Below are 27,981 nucleotides of genomic sequence, written 5' to 3' on the forward strand. Positions count from 1 at the left end.
TTTGGCAGAGGATTAGAGATGATGTCGGTGGATTCAGGGAGAATGGAGCAGTAAGACAGGAGCAGACTGAGGAAATAAAGAGCTTATATCCTAGATAATGAGGAATGGATAGTAGATGTCTATTGGGCTGAGAAATGGAATGGACCTCATGCGAACAGTTGACTCATTGGAGAAGACTCTGATGCTGGGAGGGATTGGGGGCAGGAGGAGAAGGGGACGACCAAGGATGAGATGACTGGATGGCATCACGGACTCGATGGACGCAACTCTGAGTGAACTCCGGGAGTTGGTGATGGACAGGGAGGCCTAGTGTGCTGCGACTCATGGGGTCGCAAAGAGTCGGACACGACTGTGCGACTGAACTGAACTGTGGATAACAGTACAGAACAGCACATCACAGTGACAGCATATGGGAATTTAGAAGAGGGAAGACTTAAAACATTGCTGTGAAGTCCCGTAATCCACTTAGATCCTGGGGTGGTGAACCACCAGCTGAGGCAATGGGATTTTATTGGGGAATCATCTGTGCTAGCAAAGTACATATGAAAAGCAAAATAAATGCTAATAGGAATCAGGTGAAATTAAAAGGCTAAATAATGGAGGAAGTATTCATGGAAGAACAAGAAGGATGGAAGAACAAGCAAAAGTAGGTATGCTTGGAAACGGAAACAAATAGATTGAGAATAATCAATACTGTGGGAAGAGTATGTGGTGTCAGTAAATGGGACCACCCACTGCCAACAAATAGCATGTATTGAGGACTTACGTGACAGATACTGCTCTGAGTGCTTGACCTTTTTCCTCACAACCGCTCTGTGAGAATAGATCTGACATGTGAAGAAACAGGCACAAATAATTGGGTGACTTGTGGAGCTGAGGTTCAGACACAAGCATTCTGACTGTTGAGGCCAGTGCTACAGAGAAGACGCCGGATTCCACCACCATTCGGTAAACTTGGAGAAGTTAAGTCAGTTTCAATTGCTCGACATGTTAAGCTCCTCTACCTAGAGAGGTTCATTAAGCTGATATAATTTACAACAGTATCTACAGAGAATGACCCTTTTCAACACCAATCCAAAAGAAAGTACTACTATAATTAAACTGTGAGCAAAATAATGTAGGATTAAAAAAAAAAATCCAACTGAAATCCAACTTGTTACTGATGAATTAACGAGGCTATAATTAAACAGAAACTAGTCAACCTGGCTGATTGTAGATCTGTACCTAAACTTTGTTTTGGCATTTCACATCCTTTAAGATATATTTAATTACATTTCTAACACACTCATACTTAATGTAATCTTTTGTGACAGATTAACATTATGTCTAATTCCTCTTGATGTTGATGTTTTTGTCATTATTACACATATACTTGGAAAAGAAATAAGACTTTCAAGGTGATAAGGAATAAACTCATGGAAAATGGTGGTCTCTGTTTATTTGCAGAAAACAAGTTTTCTCATTTCCCTCTAGAAGGGCAGGAGAGGTATCATAACTGTGTTTTAAAATAATAAAGTATTTTAGTAAATAGAGGAACAGGATAAAGAAAACCTACTCTGTGTTGTATTAATATTTAAGACTATTATCAGTTCAGTGCAGTCGCTCAGTCATGTCCGACTCTTTGCGACCCCATGAATCGCAGCACGCCAGGCCTCCCTGTCCATCACCAACTCCCGGAGGTCACTCAGACTCACGTCCATCGAGTCTGTGATGCCATCCAGCCATCTCATCCTCTGTCGTCCCCTTCTCCTCTGCCCCCAATCCCGCCCAGCATCAGTCTTTTCCAATGAGTCAACTCTGCATGAGGTGCCCAAAGTACTGGAGTTTCAGCTTCAGCATCATTCCTTCCAAAGAAATCCCAGGGCTGATCTCCTTCAGAATGGACTGGTTGGATCTCCTTGCAGTCCAAGGGACTCTCAAGAGTTTTCTCCAACACCACAGTTCAAATGCATCAATTCTTCGGCGCTCAGCCTTCTTCACAGTCCAACTCTCACATCCATACGTGATCACAGGAAAAACCATAGCCTTGACTAGATGGATCTTTGTTGGCAAAGTAATGTCTCTGCTTTTGAATATGCTCTCTAGGTTGGTCATAACTTTTCTTCCAAGGAGTAAGCGTCTTTTAATTTCATGGCTGCAATCACCATCTGCAGTGATTTTGGAGCCCAGAAAAATAAAGTCTGACACTGTTTCCACTGTTTCCCCATCTATTTCCCATGAAGTGATGGGACCAGATGCCATGATCTTCGTTTTCTGAATGTTGAGCTTTAAGTCAACTTTTTCACTCTCCACTTTGACTTTCATCAAGAGGCTTTTTAGTTCATATTAAAATATTTAAAAATATTTATTATTATAATAGAATAAAAATGAGTTATTTTTCTCATAGTTTACTGGAGAAATAAATGTAGAGGTAAATAACTTAGCAAAGTTAATAGATATAAAAGATATGAAAAGTAGGACAGGGAAGCCTGGTATGCTGCAGTCCGTGGGGTCGCAGAGAGTTGGACATGACTTAGTGATTGAACAACAAATGTGAAAATTATGTGCTTTTTATTTTCAATATCCTAACTTCTGGAATTTTTTAAAAAGTATATTTGTATTTTATATAGCCAACAGCAGTTTATATGGAAGTCAGTGAACTGTGATAATGTTGGGTGGTGGTACTCTCCCACTTTAATCAACTGCATCACATATAGATTCCTTTGTTATTAGGGAGTATGGATGAACCTCACCTATTTGATACACATCTAATAATCATATTTTTGTAAGCAGTACTTAGGAGATAAAAGCCAAAAGAACCAGTAGCTACTTTGTCTATAGAACAGTTTTCTTTCAAGGTAAAATACATACTGAGTGACTAGTATGGTCAAACATTGTATCTCAGTATTTAGATTTACTTTGGTTACTTTTGCTTTTGACATGTGGATTTAAGTGATACACTCAGAAGAATTATAAGATAGTTGCTTCTATAACTTACACACTTTGTATGGTTCTGTAATTTCCCAACACATGAAATAAAAGGAAGAGAGGGTTGGGCTGGAGTATATGATTTCCAGGATCCTTTCCAGCGTAATAGTGAAATCAGAAAGCTGCAGCTCTTTTCCCACTTTTTTGTGCAGAGTGATTATTTTTAAGATTAACTCTGAAAGCCTATTAAAAGGGCAGGAACTAGTTATTCCTTTCTGAGAATTAGTTATGGCTTGATTAACAGGTCTTTCTCATCCTTCATATTGTTTCCAGAAATAGAATCAAGATACAAGATCAAAGTCTTTTTAAACTAGTGGAACACCTTGATTTTTATCTTCTATTTAACTTTGTGCTAATCAACTTAACATTTGATGACAAAAAGCGAATTTAGAATTTGTGTGTGTTTATGACAAATCACAAACACTTCTTATAGCCAGTATGGTCCCAAATTGTTATTATCTTTGGAAATGCTTTTTGGCAAATGTTTTGTTTTGTAGGCCTTACATTCCTAATGTTGAAAAAAACTGTTTAGCAGGTGCGTACTCCAATAGAAGCTGTAACTGTGTCATGAGGTATCTCGGAGGAAGTGCTTTTTTGTTTTTTAATCGTAAAGGATGTAAGTAATCTCTCTCATATGTCAGATTAGTTTAGGGTGTGTACTTTCTTTTTCCCTTATGATTACGTAGATAGGAAAATTGAATGTTCCAAACAACTCATGGAAAATATTCCACATCAACATTATCTGTACCACAGATTCAGTAAAATGCTTTTAATGGAATACTAAGGTACAGGTAGATTTGCTAAACATGAGAAAATGCTTTCTTAAAATAAGAAAGACATTGTTTTTGAGCTGCTGTTTTCAAGCATTGTAAATATTCTTACTATGAATAATTTTCAACTGAGCTGATCTCTTTGATTAAGCTGGGGAAAAGTTACCAGAAAAGAGTGTGTTGAGATGAATTTCATGAATTCCACCCACCATAGCCTTGCTATGGTTGATCCAAGTTGATAATGTCAGTGTTTTAAATAGAATGTAATCTTTAAATGATTACAGAACGTTGTGAAATATGGTATCTTTATACAGAAGATCACTGTGTTATATGTCTTTTTAAGAGTTTACAGTTTTCAAAGCAGGCAGGACCTCCACTGGGATATTCTAAGGTTGTTTTTATTTTCCCTTTATTTCTGATTTTGTAAAAGATCAGCTTTATGATTATTCTGCTTATGGTGAGGAGAACCGATTATATATATGGAAGCATATATGTGGGAAAGCTTGTGTCTCACAGTGGTCCAGGTGCGAGATGGTAGGTCATTTGGCTAAGATGGTAGTGGTGCAGATGGAGAGGAGGTGGGCAGTTTGAAAGCCTATTTAGTCATCTGTTAGCCTAAATATCCAGTCATCTGTTATCCTAAATCTCCTTCCTATGTTGTTCAACAGAAACTCTACTTGCTCTCTACCTTCTCCACTGTGCCTTTTGTACTCTTGCTTTGTCATCAACATACTCGCCTGGATTCTCAGCCATTTCTCTGAATGTTTCACTTCTCACTTGCCTGAACAGAGGGAAATCTGGCAGGAGAGTTAAACCTGGCTGGAGAGTTTCTCAGACAGTGTGCACCTTGGAGCTGGGAGCTGGGACTGGTTTTGTCCCGGTTTCATTCGAGACCACTGCTCTCCTCCCTCTTGTAAAACCGTTGTTCTTTGAAGCTCACATCGATGGTCTGCGTCACCACCTCCCCTTCCTCTTGTTAACCTTCACATTCCCTGCCCTGAGTCCCTCCCCTTGCAGCGGAAGACTAGCAGCCAGTTCAAGGTCTGTCTCTCTGCCTCAATACAACCATTAGTCCTTGTGTTTGCCCTTCATTCATGGGTCCACTCCTGTTTTTCTATCTATTTCTGCTTTATTGACTGTGCCAAAGTCTTTGACTATGTGGATCACAATAAACTGTGGAAAGTTCTGAAAGAGATGGGAATACCAGACCTCCTGACCTGCTTCTTGAGAAACCTGTATGCAGGTCAGGAAGCAACAATTAGAACTGGACATGGAACAACAGACTGGTTCCAAATAGGAAAAGGAGTACGTCAAGGCTGTATATTGTACTTATATGCAGAGTACATCATGAGAAAGGCTGGGCTGGAGGAAGCACAAGCTGGAATCAAGATTGCTGGGAGAACTATCAATAACCTCAGATATGCAGATGACACCACCCTATGGCAGAAAGTGAAAAAGAACTAAAAAGCCTCTTGATGAAAGTGAAGAGGAGAGTGAAAATGTTGGCTTAAAGCTCAACATTAAGAAAACGAAGATCGTGGCATCTGGTTCCATCACTTCATGGGAAATAGATGGGGAAACAGTGGAAACAGTGTCAGACTTTATTTTTTTGGGCTCCAAAATCACTGCAGATAGTGACTGCAGCCATGAAATTAAAAGACGCTTATTCCTTGGAAGGAAAGTTATGACCAACCTAGACAGCATATTAAAAAGCAGAGACATTACTTTGTCAACAAAGGTCTGTCTAGTCAAGGCTATGGTTTTTCCTGTGGTCATGTATGGATGTGAGAGTTGAACTGTGAAGAAAGCTGAGTGCAGAAGAATTGATGCATTTGAACTGTGGTGTTGGAGAAGACTCTTGAGAGTCCCTTGGACTGCAAGGAGATCCACCCAGTCCATCCTAAAGGAGATCAGCCCTGGGTGTTCATTGAAAGGACTGATGCTGAGGCTGAACTCCAATACTTTGGCCACCTGATGGTAGCCAAAGAGCTGACTCATTGGAAAAGACCCTGCTGCTGGGAAAGATAGAGGGCAGGAGGAGAAGGGGACAACAGAGGATGAGATGGTTGGATGGCATCACCGACTCAATGGACATGGGATTGGGTAGACTCTGGGAGTTGGTGATGGACAGGGAGGCCTGGCATGCTGCGGTTCATGTGGTTGGAAAGAGTCGGACACGACTGAGTGACTGAACCAAACAGAACTGATTGCTCTGTTGTCCAAAATGAAGTTTTAAAAGAACAGCTGCCATTTATTATGTGCTGTTCGTGAAAGATCTAAAGTAGGTGTTGATTGCATGAGGAATTAGGCAGTTACACTTCTCACTGAAAAAAGTTTTAATATATAAAATACATATACATATATAATTTCATACTAACGTAAAATTCAAAAAGTATGAGTGGATTGGCAGTGAAAATTATGCTTCCCTTCCTTTCCTGTTTCTCAGCCACTCTGATTCTCTTACACATCTTTCAAGTGATGTTCTCGGTGTTTAAAACACAAACTCGGCTGTCCAGTGGTTAAGACTCTGCACTTTCATTGCTGAGGACACAGGTTCAGTCCCTAGTCAGAGAACCAAGATTCATTCTACAAGCTGTTCACTGTGGCTGTAAAGTGAAAAAAAAAAAAAATCACACATTTAAAGTTTTTTTTTTTCTTAATTAATGATAGCATATTATATATAATATTCTGCATCTTCTTGGGGATGTTTTCTTATCTATGTACAGAGATGCCTCATTTTTAAAGAAGGTGTTGAGTTCTTATATGGTGCAGGTTATGTTTTAGGATACACTCTAAGGACAGGTTGGCTGAGTATAAAAGGAAAATGTTGGGAGGCAGCCTTTAATTTTTTAGCACTTCCACCACATTGCTCTGTGGTTGTCTGTATCAGTGCTGCTCTTGAGAAGTTTAGGCCAACCTGAATTTTTTCCTTGCTTGTGCATGACTTCTTATTTTTGCCTAAATATCCACCTAATTCCTTCTTTATTCTTAAAGATAAGCATCGATCTACAAATTTAATATTTTGTTCAGTTTGCAAAGCTTTACCCCATTATATCCTTTAATCTACACTTCTTTCTTCTTTCAGTGGCATGGGGTGGGCTGCACCACATGATTTGTGGAATCCTAGTTTCCTGACCAGGGATTGAACCTGGGCCCTCAGCAGTTAAAGTGTAGAGTTTTAACCACTGGATTGCCAGGGAATTCCCTATTCTTCTTTGCTTGTAGTACTTTTGAAGGAGAATTGGTATAGTCCTTGTCTTTTTTTTTAGTCACATTTATTCTATTTTTGGTGCTTCTTAACGTGGCTTTTATCTCTATAATGTTATTTTTCTCTTCATTTTTTTCCTGAGTTCTACCAGCTTGATTTTCATTTCCTTCTGTTGTTGTTTAATCTCTTCTTTGAACCTTTGTTTTTCTTCTTTGAGCTCATTTTTTTTTTTTTTTTCCAAAGAAGGGTCACGTTTCCTATGACTGTCTTTGAGACTTTGGAGAATTATTTATCTGAACTCTTCCTGTGTTTCTTTGAGGAGTTCTTGTGTTGAATGCTCTTAATTTACCTTTTTTTCCCTCAAAATTTTGGGGAAAATTCTGTGCAGAGATCCAATATTGATTGTTTTCTGATTATTATTTATGTTGCAGGGGTGTAGGTGGTTGGCTGTACGTATGGGTTGCTTGCAGCTTTTCCTTGTCAGGCCGGGTACCCTAACTCTGTCCCAGACCTGTCACTTCCTTTGCCCTCGATTTCATTTCCCCTCAGTTTTTGGCACTGAGATGACAGGGTGGTTCTTTATGCCAGGTTCTCAGTGTTGCACGAGTGAAATAAATGCCACTTACGCTCTGTGTCTCCTGCTTAGTCACCTCGGCTGAAAAATTACGTGTGAACAGTATGTTTGGCATAGTAACAAGGATTCTTCACGTCTGCCCCCACCTCTCTGTAGTGTTAAACTGTGGTTTAAAGAGACATTCCCTACCTCTGTATGGCTTCTACTTACATATAGCTTCCACTCATCTAATGACAGCATCAACAGAATCTGCATCCGCTGTTCAGAATTACGGTTCTTTGTCATTTGTTTGATGTTTGAAATCTGTTTGTTGCTTGGGGGCTGATGAGGTATATAATGGCTTTCGGCATGTTCTCATCCTCACTTAACATTTTCTCTTTGCTAGTTTAGGATTTGGAGCTGACCCTTCAGTTAGACTGCGAGCATGCACGTTCACACTCATTACTTCTCAGGTGTATGAGGAAGGATAGTTTCTTTATCACACATGAGCCCTCGTAGGGGGTGAGGGGGAAGAAAAGCTTGCTAATAAGCAGGGTCTTGGTCTCCCTTGGTTTGGCTAGCTCCTTTTAGGCACCGGAGTACTTAAGGTTTCTTCCCCCCTCTCCCCTCCTTCCACTGAGGCATGGAGTCTGGATGCATGTGAGAGGGCCCAGTGGGAATGTGGTCACACTGGCCTCATAACTGTGTAGGTGGGACAGAGAACTCAGACCCCCAGTGTTCCCACAGGGCTTTGCTGCAAGGACCTGGACCAGTGACGGCGGATCCTATTTGTCATGAAAGAGGCTTCTGCTACCTGTAACCCTGGTTACTGTTTGCCTTGAAGCCATATAATTTGTGGTCTTCCGTGACTGTCTTCTTGCAGTTAGCATGTTTTCAGTGTTCATCTGTATTGTAGCATGTACTAGTATTTCATTCATTTTAATTGCCAGGTATATAATATGCTGTTGTGTGGATATATCGCTTTTTATTCAGACATTCGTACAATCCATGGGGTTGCCAAGAGTCAGACATGACTGAAGCGGCCTAGCACACACACACACACACAAAACAGTGGTTTACTTCAGGGTGTAATAATCTGGCTCCTCCTTTAAAGTGATCTGAGTAGATGAGGTACTTTTCTCAATTCCCCTTCATGTGCCCCAAAGATGGTGATTGTGGTTTCATTGTGAGCCCTGTCTGACTTGAAATTAATATCAACTACAAATTTTAAATGATTATCATTCAAAAGCTTTCTTTGCAACATCTAACTTTCTCTTTTTAACAAACAAAACTTCTATAATTGATTGGTGAGCTTTCCTCAACTTTTAAATTTAGAATTATTTTAAAGCAATATTTCAGTTTTAGAAGACATTTTTAGCATTTACTATTTATAAAACTCTTACCTTTTGAGAGCTTCTTTTGGAAATCTTTTATTGCATAAGGAGATACTTAATTTGGGGGTGAGGACTGAATAGCATGATTTGAAGGATATTAGTGCTACTTTTGGAGAAGGCAGTGGCACCCCACTGCAGTACTCTTCCTTGGAAAATCCCATGGACGGAGGAGCGTGGTGGGCTGCAGTCCATGGGGTCGCTAAGAGTCGGACACGACTGAGCAACTTCACTTTCACTTTTCACTTTGATGCATTGGAGAAGAAAATGGCAACCCACTCCAGTGTTCTTGCCTGGAGAATCCCAGGGACGGGGGAGCCTGGTGGGCTGCCATCTATGGGGTCGCACAGAGTCGGACACGACTGAAGCGACTTAGCAGCAGCAGCAGTGCTACTTTAATCAAAACTGCAGCCTTTTCTGCTTCTTACATCTTTATCATGTAGTAGTTTAGTAGTAAGTAATATATGAGTAATATATGAGATGTTATTATCTGACCTTATTTTTAAAACTATTTTAAGGGTGAAAGTGAAGTTGCTCAGTCGTGTCCGACTCTTTGCGACCCCATGGACTGTAGCCTATCAGGGTCCTCTGTCCATGGGATTCTCCAGGCAAGAATACTGGAGTGGGTTGCCATTTCCTTCTCCAGGGGATCTTCCCAACCCAGGGATCAAACCCGGGTCTCCCGCATTGTGGGCGGACGCTTTACTGTCTGAGCCAAGAGACAGGGGAAGAGAGAAAATATTTATGACCCACCCTGACAAGCATATTGGTTCAGACTTTCATATGTTAACTTATTTACCACCCTCTCCGATAGCCATTTTTACTGTATTATGGTTTGGAAACTGAAGCTCAGAGAAGTTTAAAACAGCAATGTCAAGTGAGTCCCAAGCCAGTGTGATTCCAGAGCTGTTGTTTTTCTCTTGCCTATAATTGAATTCTATTGTGTGCAGAGAGGCCACTAAACCTGGAAGTTCAAGCCAGTGCGTGATGTATGTCCCACTGATACTTTATTACCTAGCCAGTAACCTGTCTTTGTTTTTAGACTTGATGACCACATTAGAGGGGAAATATATATACATAAATGGGCTTCCCATGTGGCTCAGCGGTAAAGAATCTGCCTGCCAATGCAGGAGATGCCAGTTCATTCCCTGGGTTGGGAAGATCCCCTGGAGAAGGAAGTGCAGCCCACTCTAAGTATACTTGCCTGATGAGTCCCATGGACAGAGAAGCCTGGCAGGCCAAAGTCCATGGGTTCACAAAGAGTCAGACGCAACTGAGCACACACTCAAATAACTATCCAAATGTGTAGGTAGGCACGTACTCTTCTAAACAGTACAAGTCTGTGTGTCTTTGATTTTAGTGAGTGTCTTTTAACAGAATTGATAGTGAAAGAATTGATAAGGATCATGTATATTTTCCCTTCCCTCTCGTATTAAGAATTAGGGAATGGGTGAGTGAAAAGGAAGAAATGAGGAATGATACTTTTAAGTTTAGCTTTGAGTTGTTTTTCCTTTCAATTGCTTTTACTTACTTGGCTATTAAAATGTTTCTGCTAAGAATATCTGCTTTAGAAGATTATGGGCTTTGGGGGATAACTCCATGAACAACAACTTGATGAAATTAGTCATTTATGATGGACAACAATATGACAGAAGTTTGCAAAGTTCAAATAGACTTTTAATATTCAACGCCAAAGAATTGTGCCTAATTAAAGCTTCTGTTTAATTAAGATAACAATGCATAGTCCTTCATTAAAATTAACACAGAAAAAGTTCTTTCTTGGTCCTTGGAGAGGATATTATATGCAAGCCCTGTTGTGTGGGTTGCAAAGTGTCACTGAAATTTATATGCATTACTTGTCTAATTGCGGTAAATGTAGCATGTCCAGATAGGTTTAGAGTTAGAAGGCTGTTTGTTACTTGCTGGAAATCACTCGAAACCTCAGTACCCAGAGGCAGCTGTGCCCAGGCCCTTCGCCTCTCCCCAGAGATGCCTGAGAAGACTCTGGTGGACCCTGTCTTTCATGGCGGGAGCAGTAAGCATGACAGGCTGTTTGGGGAGCCATCTGTTTAAGATGGCTGCTGCTTTGTATGCAGCAATGAACTTGAGATCAGCTCTCTGTCTTTCTTCATGGTAACAGTCTTCTTTGGTGTCACAACAGGTGGAAGTTGATGGGTCGAAACTAAATGTGACCAGCACGTGGAACCTGGCTTCACCCTTGTTGTCTGTCAACGTTGATGGCACTCAGAGGACGATACAGGTAAACGTTCTGATGAGTTACTTAGAGGGCCCCGTCAATATCCTTACCGGTGCCTGTGTCACTAATACTGACAGATACAGTAGGGAAAAGCTACATTTTATCCATCTCACGCATCTTATAGTTGAAAATTTTTTCTTGTTTTAGAGGATCTTGAGTTACATCCTGTCCTGAGGAATCAGCTTGTTCCTTTTCCAGGCAATCCAGGAAGGTTATATATTTTGGTATAAATAAAGCATCCTATGTGCTTCTCTAAAAGTATTAGAAGATGAGCAGTTTTCGTCACCATTTTGGGTTTTTAGTTGTAAAATATGACTTTGTTACTTCTCTTTCCTCTGTAATTGAAATTGTGGGGTATTAGATCAACAGAAACATGAGCTACTCAGGTTGACTTGCCATAGCACATGGGTGCCTTTGAAAAATTAAGTAATCTTAATTTGTTAACCCTTCTTTTCTCCCCCAGTATAAAATTTGTTGTTGCATTGAGGATATGCCTTGAAATCTAGCATTGATTGAATGTTCTTTGAAATCAATGTCCTGTATGTGAAAGTAGAAAATTATGAAAACAGATTCTGCGAAAATTCCTTTACCTCACCACATAGTTGAGGTCCAGGAAAAACAAAACAGAATAGCACAGAACATGTGGCTCTCACGTGCAAATAAAAATTGTAAGCCCTCCATGGCATTAAAAATGCTCATTTTTTTTTCTTTTCTATGAAAATGTTTTTACACTCTCTTAACTTGATTTTACACAGGAAACTGATTTTTTTTTTAAACCTAGAGAAATCAAGAAAGTCACAGATAAAGATTATGTACCCCAGATTCATACATACTTCTATTAGAAACTGTGGTGCAGGGGATTCTAGAATCTCAATAAATATTAATAACTAAACTCATTTTCAAGCTTCTATTTTATTACCTTTGTCGTTGCAAGAAGCAGTGAACTCTCAGTAATGAGCCCTCTATTTAGACTTTGGTTTTTTGACTTGCCCTGGTATGTTTTGTCTCTCTTATATTTTCTTTCATCTTCTAAGTATGGGGTTAAACACTAAGAGACCCTTGGAAAAATTTCACTGCATAATTTCCTATCAGGGACATCCAGTTATTCTGTCTTCAGAACACATGGTTTTGTTGCCCCTGTTTATGTGAATAGAATATGCTCTGCCCTGGATGTGCAGTGGCTGACATTCATGTGCTTTGTTCTGGGGGACGTGGTACATGACCTCTTGGTAGTGAGGAGAGAGATACAGAGTCCTGCTCTCCACATCTTTGCATCATGTTATTTTCAGTGTTCTTCTCAATGACTGTGCACAGGGGTGTCTTACCAGCATTTTTACATGCAAAGTTTGAAATAAGCCCCAGAAATATTTTCGCAAGCATAGGGATAATGTGCATTAAATCTCTTTTCATTCTTCATAAGTGCTTTGTTTAAAAAAGAAGTGTTAATGTGAAATAAATGGCCCTCAAGGCAGACCCCTTGACTCTTTGGAGAAGGTTATTGCTTCTAGTTAAGTGCTCCATCATTGGGAAAAAAAGTAAACTTGGAGAGGTGAGTGGTAAACTGGGGGGAAAAAAAGTCACTTACCTAGTAAAAGATAAGGAAAATTTTTCCTCATCAGAATAGATGAGTTTTACTTCCTTTCTGTGGGCGTTAGTACTCAGTGTTGACTCTCTTTTATCTCTAAAATATAATGTGTTCCTGTGAAATTAATAATAATTATAGTAATAAATAGCGCTTAATGGGTATAAGGTACAGTTCTAAGCATAGCACATTATATTAAGTCATTTCCTTTTCACAAGAACTACATGAAGCAGGTGCTTGTATTTATACTTTGGTAAATGAAGTAACTGAGGCCCAGAGAAAGTAAATGACTCGCTGAGTGTCACACAGCTCTTGGGAAATAGGGCCAGCATTGAAATCCAAGCAGCCTTCTGTAGGATCTGTGCCGAGACAAGCTACAGAACCTCCCTGGGATGGCAGTGCCAGGGAGGAGCTGAGCAGAAATTTGAGCCCTGGCCCCGGGGCCCCAGGATGTGCGCCTCTAACCACTGCTGCGCAGTGCTTTTCGTTCTCCTATGGAGCTCTGCAGAGATTAATTCCTCTCTCATTCATGCTTTAAACCAGTGCTGCTCAGACTTTGGGGTGCTTTGGAATCAAGAGGAAGGTTAACACTTCTTTGTAAAACTCAAGTGGTTGGACCCCCTGTAGAGTTTATTCTCATGTAGTAGGGGTGGGTGAGGCATGCCTTTCTGAGTTCCTAGGTCATGTTCATGCTGCAGGGGCCACAGTGTGAGAACCACTGCCTTAAATAAACCTTTATCCTGTAGTCATGTACAGATGTGAGAACTGGACCATAAAGAAGGCTGAGTGCCAAAGAATTGATGCTTTTGAACTGCAGTGTTGGAGAAGACTTGAGAGTCTTCTAAACTGAAGAGCCTCTTGATGAGGGTAAAAAAGGAGAGTGAAAAAGCTGGCTTAAAATTGAACATTTGAAAAACTAAGATCATGGCATTCCAGTCCTGTCACTTCGTGGCAAATAGATTGGAAAACAATGGAAACAGTGACAGACTTTATTTCCTTGGGCTCCAAAATCACTGCAGATGGTGACTGCAGCCATGATATTAAAAGACACTTGCTCCTTGGAAGAAAAGCTATTACCAATCTAGACAGCATATTAAAAAGCAGAGACGTTACTTTGCCAATAGAGGTCCATCTAGTCAAAGCTATGGTTTTTCCAGTAGTCATGTATGGATGGGAGAGTTGAACCATAAAGAAAGCTGAGCACCAAAGATTTGATGCTTTTGAACTGTAGTGTTGGAGAAGACTCTTGAGAGTGTTGGACTGCAAGGATATCAAACCAGTCAATTCTAAAGAAATCAACCCAAATATTGATTGGAAGGACTGATGATGAAGCTCCAATATGATGTAAAGAGTCGACTCAATGGAAAAGACCCTGATGCTGGGAAAGATTGAGGGCAGGAGGAGAAGGGGATGACAGAGGATGAGATGGTTGGATGGCATCATTGACTCAAAGGACATGAGTTTGAGCAAACTCTTGGAGACAGTAAAGGACAGGGAAGCCTGGCGTGCCTCAGTCCATGGGGTCTCAAAGAGTCAGACAGAACTGAGCAACCAAACAACAATCAGAGATTAAGCTCATAGTGATGAGCAAAGTAACTAAGTAGGAACCGAGGGGTTTGAAGCCTTGTGACTTACATAGTAGAGATTCTGCTTCCTTCGGAGGCCAGTGGGGCCCATGGAAGAGCTTTAGCTAAGAAGGTGATGATGTGAACAGAATTGGAGTTCAGAAAGAGCGTTTTTTGTGGTAGCTGCTGCTGCTGCTTTTGCAAAGTTATTTCAGTCGTGTTCGACTGTGCGACCCCAGAGACAGCAGCCCACCAGGCTCCTCTGTCCCTGGGATTCTCCAGGCAAGAATACTGGAGTGGGTTGCCATTACCTTCTCCAGGGGATCTTCCTGATCCAGGGATCGGACCCAGGTCTCCTGCATCCCAGGCAGATTCTTTACCGTCTGAGCCATCAGGATATTTAGATACAGATTAAAACAACAAGCAATGTATTATTTAGTTACGTGGGTTCTTAGACCTGGTATCAATGGCGCCGCACTGTCTAGGCTTCCCTGAGCTGCTTTCTCCTCCACTGTCACATTTGTAGTTTGGTCTGTGTTAGTGACTGTAGTTTATTTCCATGCTATATGTTACTAAGTTATGTTAATACACCACAGTTTGTTTATTCTTTCTCCGCTAGAGAGACATTTGTGTTATTTATTTTGTTAACACAAACAATGCTTCTGTGACCATTTTTTTTTACTGCACATTTCCTCTTGAAATAACTGTTTCTTCAAGGAATATACCAGTAGAATGTCTGGGTTTAGGGACTAAGTATCCTTAATCTTACATGGTGATGCCAAATGGTTTTTCCTGTGTGGGTGTACCAATTTACATGCTACCAGTAGTGATGGAGATGATGATATTAGCACTATGAATAATGAGCTAACACTTTTGTTTACTTTCCATGCCAGGCACTGACTCTTCTAAACACTTCTTTAGTTTATTTAATTCTCACAGCAGTTCAGTGAAGTATGTGTTGTTTCTCATGTTGCAGCTGGAGAAACTGAGGCTTGTAGAGGCTCAATTGCTGGCCCAGGGCATTCTGCTAGTAAATGGAAGAGCCAGAATTCAAACACAGGAATCTGTGCCCTTAACAATTGTCCTTCATGTCGTGTGACCCCTTGATATCCAGGTGACTTGAGTTTTTCCTGACTGAGGGATTTAAATAGTACCGCTGTGGTTTGAACGTGTACTGTATTCCCTGGTGAGGCCCTGGTGGCTCAGATGTAAAGCGTCTGCCCGCGATGCGGAGACCTGGGTTCAATCCCTGGGTCAGGCAGATCCCCTGGGAAAGGCAGTGGTAACCCCACTCCAGTACTCTGCCTGGAAAATCCCAGGGACAGAGGAGCCTGGTGGGCTACAGTCCATGGGGTCGCAAAGAGTCGGACACGACTGAACAACTTCACTTTCATATTCCCTGATTAGCAACAGCATTTTTAAAATACTTTTATTGACAGTCCGGTTTTCTCTTCTGCAGAATACCTGTTCATGGCTTTTGCTCTTTTTTTTTGATAAAAAGTTTTATTTATTTTTTGTTTCCTGGCTGTGCTGGATCTTTCTTTCTGCTTGTGGGCTTTCTCTAGTTGTGGCGAGCGGTGGCGCCTCTTAGTTGCATGTGTGGGCTTCTCACTGCGGGGCCTTCTCTTGCCGTGGAGCACAGGCTCTGGGCTCACGGGCTTCAGTGGTCGCATCTCCCAGGCTCTGGAGCTCAGGCTCAGGCGTTGAGGCCCATGGGCTCCGCGGCATGTGGGGTCTTCCTAGAGCAGGAATTGAACCTGTGTCCCTTGCATTGGCCTGCAGATTCTTAACCACTGGACCGCCAGGGATGCCTCGCCCATTTTTTCATTTGACTGTCTTTTTCTTACTGGTTCACAGAAGTTCTTCCACGTTTGTGTGCCCTGAGCCCCACTGTCACTTATTTGTGTTACAAGCAACTTCTCCCAGTTTGTCGCTTGTGATTTTTTACCTTTTCAAGTTCTACAAGTAAAGTTCTGAATCTGAGGTTTACCGTGAGAATTTTCGATCTTCTCCTTTATGGTCTGTGTATTTTGTATTTATTTAAACAGTCCTCTTCTACCCTCAAGCTCCTCTAGATGCTCGCCTACATTTTCTTCTGTGTTTTGTGTTGCGCTTTTCCACATCTAAACCCTTAATCCTTCTGGAATTGACGATTGTGTATGGTGTGAGTTAGGACCCAGTTTTAGTTTTTGAAATATGTTTAGTTTTTTAAATATTTTATATTTAAAACACAAAAACCATCACTACTTTCAGTCGTGTTTTTCTCTCCCTTACTATTAATAGTCTGCCACCTTCTTACCTTTCCAACCCCAAATTCTTTAAAAGGCTTTTTGTTTCTGTGAAATGTTCCTCAATTATGTCAACAGAAGAGTGACTTTTTCCGTAATATGAAGTACTGGAACTGTATTTGCTTTTGTGAGCTGTCAGTTACTTTCATTTGTCGTTTATCTCTGGGGAATCCCTAGCCACTTAAGTTTGTGAGTTTGTGTGTGTCTTTTGCAGCCTAAGGGTCTTGGATGACATTTGAGATACTTTTGCATGTTCATGAAATGGGAGGTGGATGGGGAAGATTCAAGTAAGGAAGTAATGTGACCTACACATGAAAATTAGGTTGGAGAAGCCAAGTTGTGAACAGAAGGTTAAAGAGTCTATGCTTTTCAATCACCAACGGAGATGTCATTGACACTTTTTGCAGGGGAAAGGAATGTCCATCAGAATGCTGTTGTGGGAGCTTGTGTCTTCACAATAAAAGAGGGGTTATGGGATTGAAGGGGGGAGTAGAAAAGCTCATTTAGAAGATACAATATTTGTCTTACTTCACTCACGAGGTAATGGGTTCTAAAGTAGGGAGAGGGCTGACTTTGGGAGAAGCTGATGATGAGAACTTGACACAGTTTGTTGAATTCTCTCTGCACACAGTAGGGCTTCCCTGATACCTCAGCTGGTGAAGAATCTGCCTGCAATGCAGGAGACCCTGGTTCGATTCTTGGGTCGGGAAGATCTGCTGGAGAAGGGATAGGATACCCACTCCAGTATTCTTGTGCTTCCCTTGTGGCTCAGCTGGTAAAGAATCCACCTGCAATGTGGGAAACCTGGGTTTGATCCCTGGGTGGGGAAGATCCCCTGGAGGAGGGAAAGGCTACCCACTTCAGTATTCTTGCATAGAGAATTCCATAGACTGCGCATAGGCCATGGGATCACGAAGAGTCGGACACGACTGATCGACTTTCACACACGCATGCATACAGTGGGGTACCGTAGCAACCACAAAATCCTGTCTCCCATGAGCACTGGTCTTCTGCTTTGACCTTTTTTCTTATTATTTTTTTAATTTGTTTGTATTGGCCTTGCCTGTCATTGTTAGATGGTTATCCTCTTAAAAACAAGGTTTTGAAAGTAAACCCTGCATTCTGTGCTTTTTCACATGCCAAGCCACCCATCCTGATGGTGGTGGTTTAGTCACTAAGTTGTGTCTGACTTTGTGATCCCGTGGACTGTAGCCCCTCCAGGCTCCTCTGTCCATGGGATTCTCCAGGCAAGAGTACTGGAGTGGGTTGCCATTTCTTTCTCCATGAGATCTTCCCCACCCAGGAATCAAACCTGGTTCTCCTGTACCAGTGCGTGGATTCTTTACCACTGAGCCTCCAGAGAAGCCCCCACCAGTCACCTACCAGAGTTCTGTGCCAGCCTGAGGTCAGATCTGCTGTACTTTTATCAAGATTTTTCTTCCTTCCACACTACTTTGTAACCTCATAAGGATTTTTAAAATTGTGCTAAAATATACATAAATTATAAAACATGAACTTTACTATTTTCCCCAATTTCAGATGTGCAGGTCAGTGACATTAAGTACATTCACATTGGTGTGCCACTATTACCCACTGTCCATCTCTTGAACTTTCTGTCCTCACAAACTGAAAGTCTGTTCCCTGAAACAATTCCTACCCACCCACCCCCGCCCCATTCCCCCTCCTCACGGTGCTTGGCAGCCACTGTTCTGCTGTCTGTCCCTATGAATTTGACTGCCTTAGGCTCCTCACGAAGTGCGCTCACAGAGTGTGTGTATGTTTGGGCCTGGCTTATTTCGATGAGCATAATGTCTTTAAGGTTTACCCGTGTTGTGACACATGTCAAAGTTAATTATCAATCATAAAATATATATATATACATATCACATTTTGTTTATCCATTCATCTGTTGATGGACTTTGGGGCTGTTGCAGATAATATTGCCATGAAAATGGGTGTGCAGATACCTCTTCTGGTCCCTGCTTTTAGTTCTCAGGAGTTTATGCCCACAATTGAATTGCTGGATCACAGGGTAATTCTAGGGTAATCTTTTGAAGAAGCTCCATCCTGTTTTCAACAGCAGCTGCACTATTTTACACTCCTACCAGCACCACTCAAGGACTAATTTCTGCACATTTTCACCAACACTTGGTATTTTCTGATCATTGCTGTTGTTGTAATAGCTCTCCTAATGGATGTGAAGCAGCATCTCATTGTGGGACAGGATTTTCTGGATTGTCATTAAAAAAGCATTCAAGGTACTTCTCAGTACTTGCCATTTCTTTATCTATTTTACTGTGTAACCAACTCATTGCATAAATGGAACTCTTTTACTGCCAGTAGAAGTAACTATCTTACAACCATTCTTTCAAACTTGTCACCTCAATTTATTTTTTCCTCCCATGCATAAGCTCACGTACACTTCTCACAGTCCGTAAAGTTACTGTCAGGTCATAAGCAAAGTCACAGCCTATCTGGCAGAGAATGTGTCTGAAAGTCTAGTTCATTGTAATGTCAAAACTGATTTAAAAAACCCAAAACACCTCTCGATTAAAGCTGGTAAAATTTCTCAGACTGAAAAGTGTTTTTAGAGAATACAAGAGTGTTGCTTTCTTCTTCCTTGGTTTATATCCTCCTCCACTTCCTACCTGCTATTCTGGGGTCTCTCCAGAGTTGCAGGATGGGGGAAGGGTGAGCAGTAACTTGTTGGAGGAACTAGGTTGACCAAGGCACATGGTATTCATTCTTCCCGGGCGTGACAAGTGCCCAAAGCTGTCTGGGTCTTCTAGGACCTTTTGTGGGTTTGGGAGGAATTCCTCACTTGCAGATTTCTTAATGCTCTGCTCTGTCTTTTCCTGATTCCAATCCCTCCTGGTAGGCAGAGTCAGTTAAAGTTACCCAGCGTGGGTCTCTTCCCTGTGGCCACGTCTGGGCCACATGCATGCCTCGCCACAGTCTTGCCTTCTTTTCCTGTTACCAGGAGTCTTGCTTACCCTCCCTGGGTGTCCCTCAAAATCCACCAGTCACAGAAAATCAAGAGAGTCTCATGAATTCCTTGAAGTTCTCAACCTTGAATTCTTAGCTTAAGAATTCATGTCCTCTAATTATTTTTTAACCTCTTTCCTATTGAAGTAGGAATGAGTAATTGCTGGTTTTGCCGTTTCTTAGTTTCTTGCCTAGCATATCCTGCTAGGTAGTGTGGTCTACCATCTTGCTTAAGGATATGTGGGTATTTAACACCCCTCTAGTTTTATTGCTGAATCCCTGTGTCTACAGAGTCTCTCTAGTTTTATTGCTGAATCCCTGTGTCTACAGAGTCTTCCCTGATAATCCGGGCTTCCCTGATAGCTCAGTGGTAAAGAATCCGCCTGCAGTGGAGGAGACCCTGCTTTGATTCCTGGGTTGGGAAGATCTCCTGAAGAACAGATGGGCTACCCACTCCAGTGTTCTTGGGTTTCCCTTGTGGCTCAGCTGGTAAAGAATCCACCTGCAATGCAGGAGACCCCAGTTCAATCCCTGGGTTGAGAAGAGCCCCTGGAGAAGGGAAAGGCTCACCACTCCAGTATTCTGGCCTGGAGCATTCCATGAACTGTGTAGCCTGCAGCATCCCAAAGAGTTGGACACGACTGAGCGGCTTTCACCTCCACCACCCTGTGTCTACATGGAAAGAGCACTGAACATCTTTATCTGATTAGATGAAGAAATATTAGTACTTGGGGAGGAAGCCTTACTTTTGCTTCAGTAGTTGGTTCCCTTCTCCAGTCAGGTTACATTTGTCTGCTCACTTTCCTTGTTTTTATTGGTAAGTCTCACGAACTTAATATTATCCATTCATTTCCTTAAAAATAAATTGTATTTTGGCATGTACCATTATTTGGCTAATGAATTTTATAAATGACTAAATTGTTTTAATTGGTCTGAATTACCTGTTTCAGTTTTGATTTGACCTTGAATTTCCACCTCCTAGTTGAGTTCCTGGCCCATGTTAAAGCTCAATAACTGGGTGAATGGTTGAGTGGGTGGATGAATGGGTAGTCATCTTTCATTTTTGTAATCTCAGAAATAAATCTGCCATATCTGTACTTTCATTTTAAGATTTAGATTTCTTCTAAGCCTTCATCAAATTAAGTTATGTGCATAAGATAGCCTTTTTAGCCATTTTATCAATTCTCTTTAATTCCTGATCTTCCAACATTTGCGAAATCCATTTTCTATTGGATAGCATGGCGGGTTGATCTGTGCAGATACAGAATCACCGTATTCCCAGGAACTTGCCCACGAAAGTATCTTGCTTATATAGCACATCTCTTTCCAGTCAAGTACCTCTTTGCCTTCAGTTGCCATGGGAGCACCTGAGCTGTTGAAGACCATCAGTACCACCTATTGATGGTTATCGAGTAGGCGCCACCTCAGACTGTTGCTCGTTTCTTCCTTTGCCAGGTGTGCACACACCTGGCTTGCACTCTCTCCCCAGCATCACTGATTATTCATGGCACGTACCACCTCTTACTCCAGTATGTCCACGTGTCTACATGGTACTTTCTTTTTTTTAATGTATTTTAAATACTTAAGATTCGAGAGAATCATACTCTTGGACAGAAATTTCCACCATTATTACTAACTTTAAGTCTAGAGATAATGATACATTTATCTGATGGGGGAAGAGATCATATGTTTTGAAATAAGGTAATTTATAATAGAGAACTGGGGATAGAAACCTTAAAAACTCCTGAAGATACTTAAAGGCCCTCTTTTGAATTTTAATACTTTTAAAATCCATTTCTTCATCTAATAATTAAACATTTTCCTTCAAATATTATTGTTCAATGAAAATAAAATGATAGTACTTCATTATTTTCTTTTTACTGTTGGTTATATACCAGAGCTTTCCTACCATTTTCACTGTATATGTGGAATCCATCAGTAATAGTGCATATTAAATATGTCTTAATGATATAACCTGAGAAACCAAAAATCTTTTCTCATTCTTTGTGGAAAGATATATTCTCATTTCCAAATTACTAATTTTAAAAGTTATGAAATGAAACGGTTTGTCCAATAGGAATCTAATATGGGTCATATTTGCAGTTCTTGAGTTTTCATAGTAGCCACATTAAGAAAACAAGAACAACTGAAATTCTTTTTTAAAATCCATTTATTTAATCCAGTATTTCCAAAGTGTTAACATTATACATGAAACAATATTTAAGAATTACTAATGTGATATCGGAAGTAAAATGTACCCCTGACATATATATGACAAAAAGTAATGTAAGTTGAATGATTAAAGTGGAAAACACCAAAACAATGAAGTTGTGTTTAAAAGAAAATATATATACTACTTCTGTATTTAAAATTAAATTATAAATTTATCTTCTCAGTTGCCTTAATCACATTTCAAATTCTCAATAGCCATATGTGGCTAGTTAGACGGCTCACAAATAAAACCTTTTGTAAGTCAGATGGTGTTAATGCAAGGGGAAAAAAAAAAAACATTTTTAGAAAGTGCTCCTCTTCTCATTTCAACCACAGCTTTGGTTTTTATCATTAAAAATTAGAAATAGATGAACTAAATTCATTTTTAAAGAGAAGATAAATTTCTCATCTAGGTGACAACCTTTTAAAATTTTTATTTAGAAGCTTAATAGAAATTAGAACAATTTTTAAAAAGTGAAGTGATTTCCTGTCTGGAACGTATAACTGAAGTGTTGAAACTAAACAGAAAATTTTGCTGTTCTATACATGTTAAGCTCACTGTTTTTCTTCACACATCCAAGCACCTTCCTACTCTGGAACGTGCCGGATGAATAGAACTTTTTAAAAATTATTCCTATGACTGTAGTCTGTTCCTGTGAAGTGATTTTTTTTTTTTTTTAAGAAGGGCTTTAATTTTACTCTAAACAATTCAGTTTTCGGTTTCTTACAATGTAATTTGTCTGCTGGGATTTGATGTATTGTTTCTCGCTAGCATTTTCCATACTAGATTTTCATTTTATGTAGTCACGTTGTTTGAACATTTGCAAGCAGAGCCCACTAACTGCTATTGGCCTGCTTCTTTGTGTGGCATGATTTCTTCTCCCCACCTGCTCACAGCAGGTTGTCTACAGGCCTGAAGAGTAGCTAAATACTTTTGAAAATATCTTGAGATCCTGCTAAGGTCTTAACAATTTCCGCATTTGTGTGATGTGCAGCTATTCATGGTGTACCTTTGAAGGCTTTTTTCTTTTTATTTCTCATATTCTTGCTTAAATATTTTCAAGAGAAGATAAATTTATTATAAATAACAGTACAAAGCTGATTGCAGTCCTATTGCATTCTGCATTGAATAGGTCATTGATATTCAACTAAGTGGAACAAATTTTCTATGTTAAAGCAGACAAATTTGGAATAATGTCACATGCATCTCATGTTATTTACTACAGAATACCAGATTAAATGGATTACTTGTGAATTGGTTGCAGTGTTAAATAGATGATATAACGTGATAACTTAAAATGCTCAGTGGGCCTTTGTAATATAGAATAGTATACAGGCACATGAATATAATAGAAGAGAGGTTCTCGTGTTTGTTGAATGTATGTCTGTAATATATTTACCAAATATGATTTTTAAGATTTAACCTTGATTTTCTGTTTCTAAAGAAAATGGACTTTCTCACTATTTCAGAAGACAAGTGAAAAATGTTCTTTTCTTTTTTCTGGTTTTTAGATTAAAATAACTCCCACAACTTCTGAGAGCAAACTTTAGTTTTAATCCTAATAAATGTATGAGTACAGGTGCTAAAATAAATATGTTAGGAATATTTTGATGAGAAAATTAAATGAAGTAGCTTACATTTTGCTTATACTGCACCAGTATCAGAAAAAGTGAATCTGAAAGTAATTACCTATATTTTTAGGCCCCAAATAAGTGTACCCCACATTTTTTAGATGATTCTCCCCATTTCCTTAGAAGTAATTAGCTGTTATTTTTAAACTATATGCATGTGGTTACTCTGGAGTCATCAAATGTAATATGAAACCATCTATTTAGAATGTATAGGATATATAAATAAATAACTTGAAGAAGTAGAGGATGGTATTTTTTTTCCTAATGAAGTAGGAAATGAAAGAGTAATTATTAACCATCTCCTTTTCACATTCCTGAAAACATCAATTACAGTTACACATCTTAGAAACAAGCCCACCAGTAGTAGCACAGAAATAGCTCCTTTCACTGTGCTTCAAAAAATTTAATCACTATTTAACAGCTGGGATGTATTTATAGCCATAATTCAAAATATTCATTTCAGTGCAGGTCTCCCTGCTTTTGTAGTGTAGCCTAGAAGCTTAGCCATTTTCTTGTCTCTAGTGGGCACGTGTTTTATGATCTGGAGTTGCTTTTAAAAATTTAATGTAATGGGAAAATGTCTTTCTCAATCCCCTCCCCCCCACACACACATACTTCTTTCTTCTCTACTATCTGTTAAGTAGAAAATTATGTTTTAGTAGCTGTCACAAGAAGAGGATTTTGAATAGTATAAACACTGATTATGGAAAATAGTGCAGGCAGCTGCACTGGAGACCGATAAGACCAATCCCATAGTAATGGCCTTTAAAACGTATTATCAAGTTGGGAATCAGTGAGGGGAAAGAGACGACTATGACTGTTTCTGCTCTTTACTGTTCAGATTACTTTTAAAGGTGAAACTGCCTCTGATTTTATTATATGCGAGATATCTTTGGAGCATTTTAAAACTTTGTGACTGTTTTTGCTTTTTTTGAGTGAGCAATCTTGCTAATTGTGCATGAATTTGATTCTAACAAATGTTGAAATTGTTGCATTAACAAAGTCTTCTTAAATATTCTTTTCCTTAAAGAAGGGAAAAGGGAGTATATTTTATAAATGTTGAAGCAGACTATTAGAATAAGAAAAAAGGCCATTTTCGTCTAGCTATGAAGTGCCATTTAAAATAGAAAAAGGGGTGAAATATTTGGAGAAAATGTTTTAGGGTAGGATATGTTTCAGGAAAATAAAGTTTTAAGTTTTATTTTATTTTTTGCTCTGAGCCTATCAAGTGGCCAGTTTGTGTTTGTTTAGGCGTGCCTCAGACTCATCGTAAGCACGGAGTGCTTTGTTCTTCGTGGATTCATAAACCAAATTGTCTCAATTCTAGACTGTGAGAAAAGTGGACATTCCTGTTTCCTGTAGCCAAGTAAATTCCAATTTTGAGTGAACTTTTATTTCCCTGTTTTCTATTACATCCGTCTTTATTGCTGAGATATGTCAGGTGTGGATGCTTTCAAGTACACAGACTAGAGTAGCTGTGGTGAGAACAATCTGAGACTCCATATATATATATAATTTTAACTTGCTTTCAATTGAATGGGAAGTTTAGGGTAACTTATTGGTACTTATATGTATGGTTTACATATTCATTGTTACAATTTACTTGTTTGTAAAAATATAAATTCTAAACCTGTTTCCATTTTACGTATTGTAAAATTACTTCTATTTGCCTGGGAATCAGCCCAACCCTTGTAGGGTAAGGGAAAGGTACCGTTGTATTTTGTAAATGTCTCCTACATAGAAAGTGATGCCAATACAACTCAGGCAGTGTACTAGACTCAGGAGATACAGCAGTGACCAAGACTTACATTGTATCAGGAGGATGTGGATGCCAAACACGTAAACACATAAAGAAGGTAATTTGAGTGCTAAGAAGGTCAATGAAGACTGTAACAGGATAATCATAGAAGATGATTAGGGAGATAGCTTTAGGTAGGGAGAGAAGCTTTTGTTCGGAAGTCCTCTCTGAATAGCTGCCATTGAGATGAAACTGTGGGGAGTAGGAGGAAGCCTTACAAAAATCTAGGGGAGGAGAGGAAAGTCCCAAGTAGAAAGACTGGCAAGTGTAAAGGCCCTGAGGCAGGAACAGGACTGGTTTGTGTGGAGGCCAGAAGAAAGGTCACTTTCCCAAGTGTGGTTGTTGTTTAGTCACCGAGTCGTGTCCAGCTCCTTGCAACCCCATGGACTGCAGCACACCAGGCCGCCCTGTCCCTCTTCATTTCCCAAACTTTGCCCAAGTTCATGTCGGTTGCATCTGTGTTGCCATCCAGTCATCCATCTCATCCTCTGACGCCCTACTCTCCTTCTGCCCTTAGTCTTTGCCAGCCTTGGGGGCTATTCCAGTGCGAGTGTGGTTCAGTCAATTCAGTTCAGTTCATTCTCTCAGTCGTGTCCTTTTTGCGACCCCATGGACTGCAGCACGCCAGGCCTCCCTGTCCGTTACCAACTCCCAGAGTTTACTCAAACTCATGTCCAGAGACAGTGATGCCATCCAACCATCTCATCTTCTGTCATCCTCTTTTCCTCCCACCTTCAATCTTTCCCAGCATCAAGGTCTTTTCAAATGAGTCAGTTCTTTGCATCAGGTGGCCAAAGTGTTGGAGTTTCAGCTTCAGCACCAGTCCTTCCAATGAATATTCAGGACTGATTTTCTTTAGGATGGACTGGTTGGATCTCCTTGCAGTGCAAGGGACTCTCAAGAGTTTTCTCCAACACCACAGTTCCAAAGTGTAAATTCTTTGGTGCTCAGCTTTCTTTATGATCCAACTCTCACATCCATACATGACTACTGGAAAAACCATAGCCTCGACTAGACAGACCTTTGTTGGCAAAGTAATGCTTCTGCTTTTTAATATGCTGTCTAGGTTGGTCATAACTTTCCTTCCAAGGAGTAAGCGTCTTTTAATTTCATGGCTGCATTCAGCACCTGCAGTGATTTTTGGAGCCCAAGAAAATAAATTGTGTCACTGTTTCCATTGTTTCTCCATCTGTTTGCTATGAAGTGATGGGACCAGATACCATGATCTTAGCTTTCTGAATGTTGAGCTTTAAGCCAGCTTTTTCACTCTCCTCTTTCACGTTCATCAAGAGTCTCTTTAGTTCTTCATTTTCTGCCATAAGGGTGATGTCATCTGGAATATCTGAGGTTATTGATATTTCTCCTGGCAATCTTGATTCCAGATTGTGCTTTATGCAGCCCAGCGTTTCTCATGATGTACTCTGCAAGTGTGGTTAGGAGAGTGCTAAATATAGACAGGGACCAGGTCGTATAGGATCTTTGTAGGCCCAGAAAATTGGGTTTTATTCAATTCCTACTGCAAAACTTTTGAAGAGTTTGAATAGCAGAATGGTAAGACGTGCTTTAGGTGAAGGCGATGGCACCCCACTCCAGTACTGTTGCCTGGAAAATCTCATGGGCGGAGGAGCCTGGTGGGCTGCAGTCCATGGGGTTGCACAGAGTCGGACACGACTGAGCGACTTCTTTCACTTTTTCACTTTCATGCATTGGAGAAGGAAATGGCAACCCACTCCAGTGTTCTTGCCTGGAGAATCCCAGGGACGGGGGAGCCTGGTGGGCTGCCGTCTCTGGGGTCTTACAGAGTCGCACACGACTGAAGCGACTTAGCAGCAGCAGCAAGACGTGCTTTGAAAGGGCTGCTGTGAGGCAGGTGGACTCCTGGGGACGAGTGGTGGAGACAAGGAAGTCATCTGTATGTCCATGGCAGTCATCCACGTGAGAGGTGCTGATGATGGTTTAGACGAGGAGTCAGTCAAATCCAGCCCACTGCCAGTTTTTGTACAGTTCACTAGTTGAGTGGTTTTTTAAAGTTTGGAAGTATTGCATTTTAAATGGTTGGGAAAAAAAAAGAATGTTTCATGACACATGAAAAGTATGTGAGATTCAAATTTCAGGTTCATAAATACAGTTTTACCAGAACACAGCCACCTTTATTCATTTTTATCTCTCTGTGGAGTTTTATCATATGTAGCAACTCAATGCTCTGATTTTCCTCTTTGATAGCAGTTCAGTGGCTTAGGAGTTTGTTGAGATTTTTTTTTTTTGATGCAGGACCAAGACTGAATTTTTTCCAAACAGAAAGAACTGTCCTCAGCCACTGTTATGGAACATCTTACGGCTTTGAAAATTAGCTTGTGCTGTGGACTTGATAATATTTCTTAATGAATTCATGCTGAAATTGTAAGACAAAACAGCATTTACATGCAAAAGGCACACTGTGGTTAAGTCATTTTGGACAACTGATGTTTGAGTCACAGCTAATGTCAAGTTGCTTTTTAGACTCCGTGGGCTGTCAAAACAAGAAGTGGACTATAGATCCAACAGCATTTTTCAAATCTCAATGCAAAAGCAAAGAATATTTCCATATTTTCTAATCTACATACTTGTACTATTGACAATATTTCACTTACCCTTCAATTGGAAGTGATTAAATTGCAAAATAATGTTACGCTAAGGCAGATACCAAGAGAAGAATCTAGCAAAATCTGGCCCTTTGGAGAAAAAAATTGTCAACCCTTGGCGTAGACTAAGGTGATAGTGGTGGCTTGAAGTGA

At 40.2% G+C, this 27,981-nt stretch overlaps 1 protein-coding gene across 1 annotated transcript in view; it reads left to right on the top strand.

The window, feature by feature from the left end:
- PCCA (propionyl-CoA carboxylase subunit alpha) overlaps positions 1-27,981 on the top strand; it is a 381,462-nt gene that overhangs the window by 277,700 nt on the left and 75,781 nt on the right. Inside the window, exon 20 of the mRNA XM_040267408.1 lies at positions 11,051-11,149. Within this exon, the coding sequence (XP_040123342.1) occupies positions 11,051-11,149 (99 nt within the window). The remainder of the gene's footprint in view (positions 1-11,050; positions 11,150-27,981) is intronic.

This window comes from Oryx dammah, unplaced genomic scaffold (assembly GCF_014754425.2).
Source record: "Oryx dammah isolate SB20612 unplaced genomic scaffold, SCBI_Odam_1.1 HiC_scaffold_24, whole genome shotgun sequence".
NCBI classification, from domain to species: domain Eukaryota; kingdom Metazoa; phylum Chordata; class Mammalia; order Artiodactyla; family Bovidae; genus Oryx; species Oryx dammah.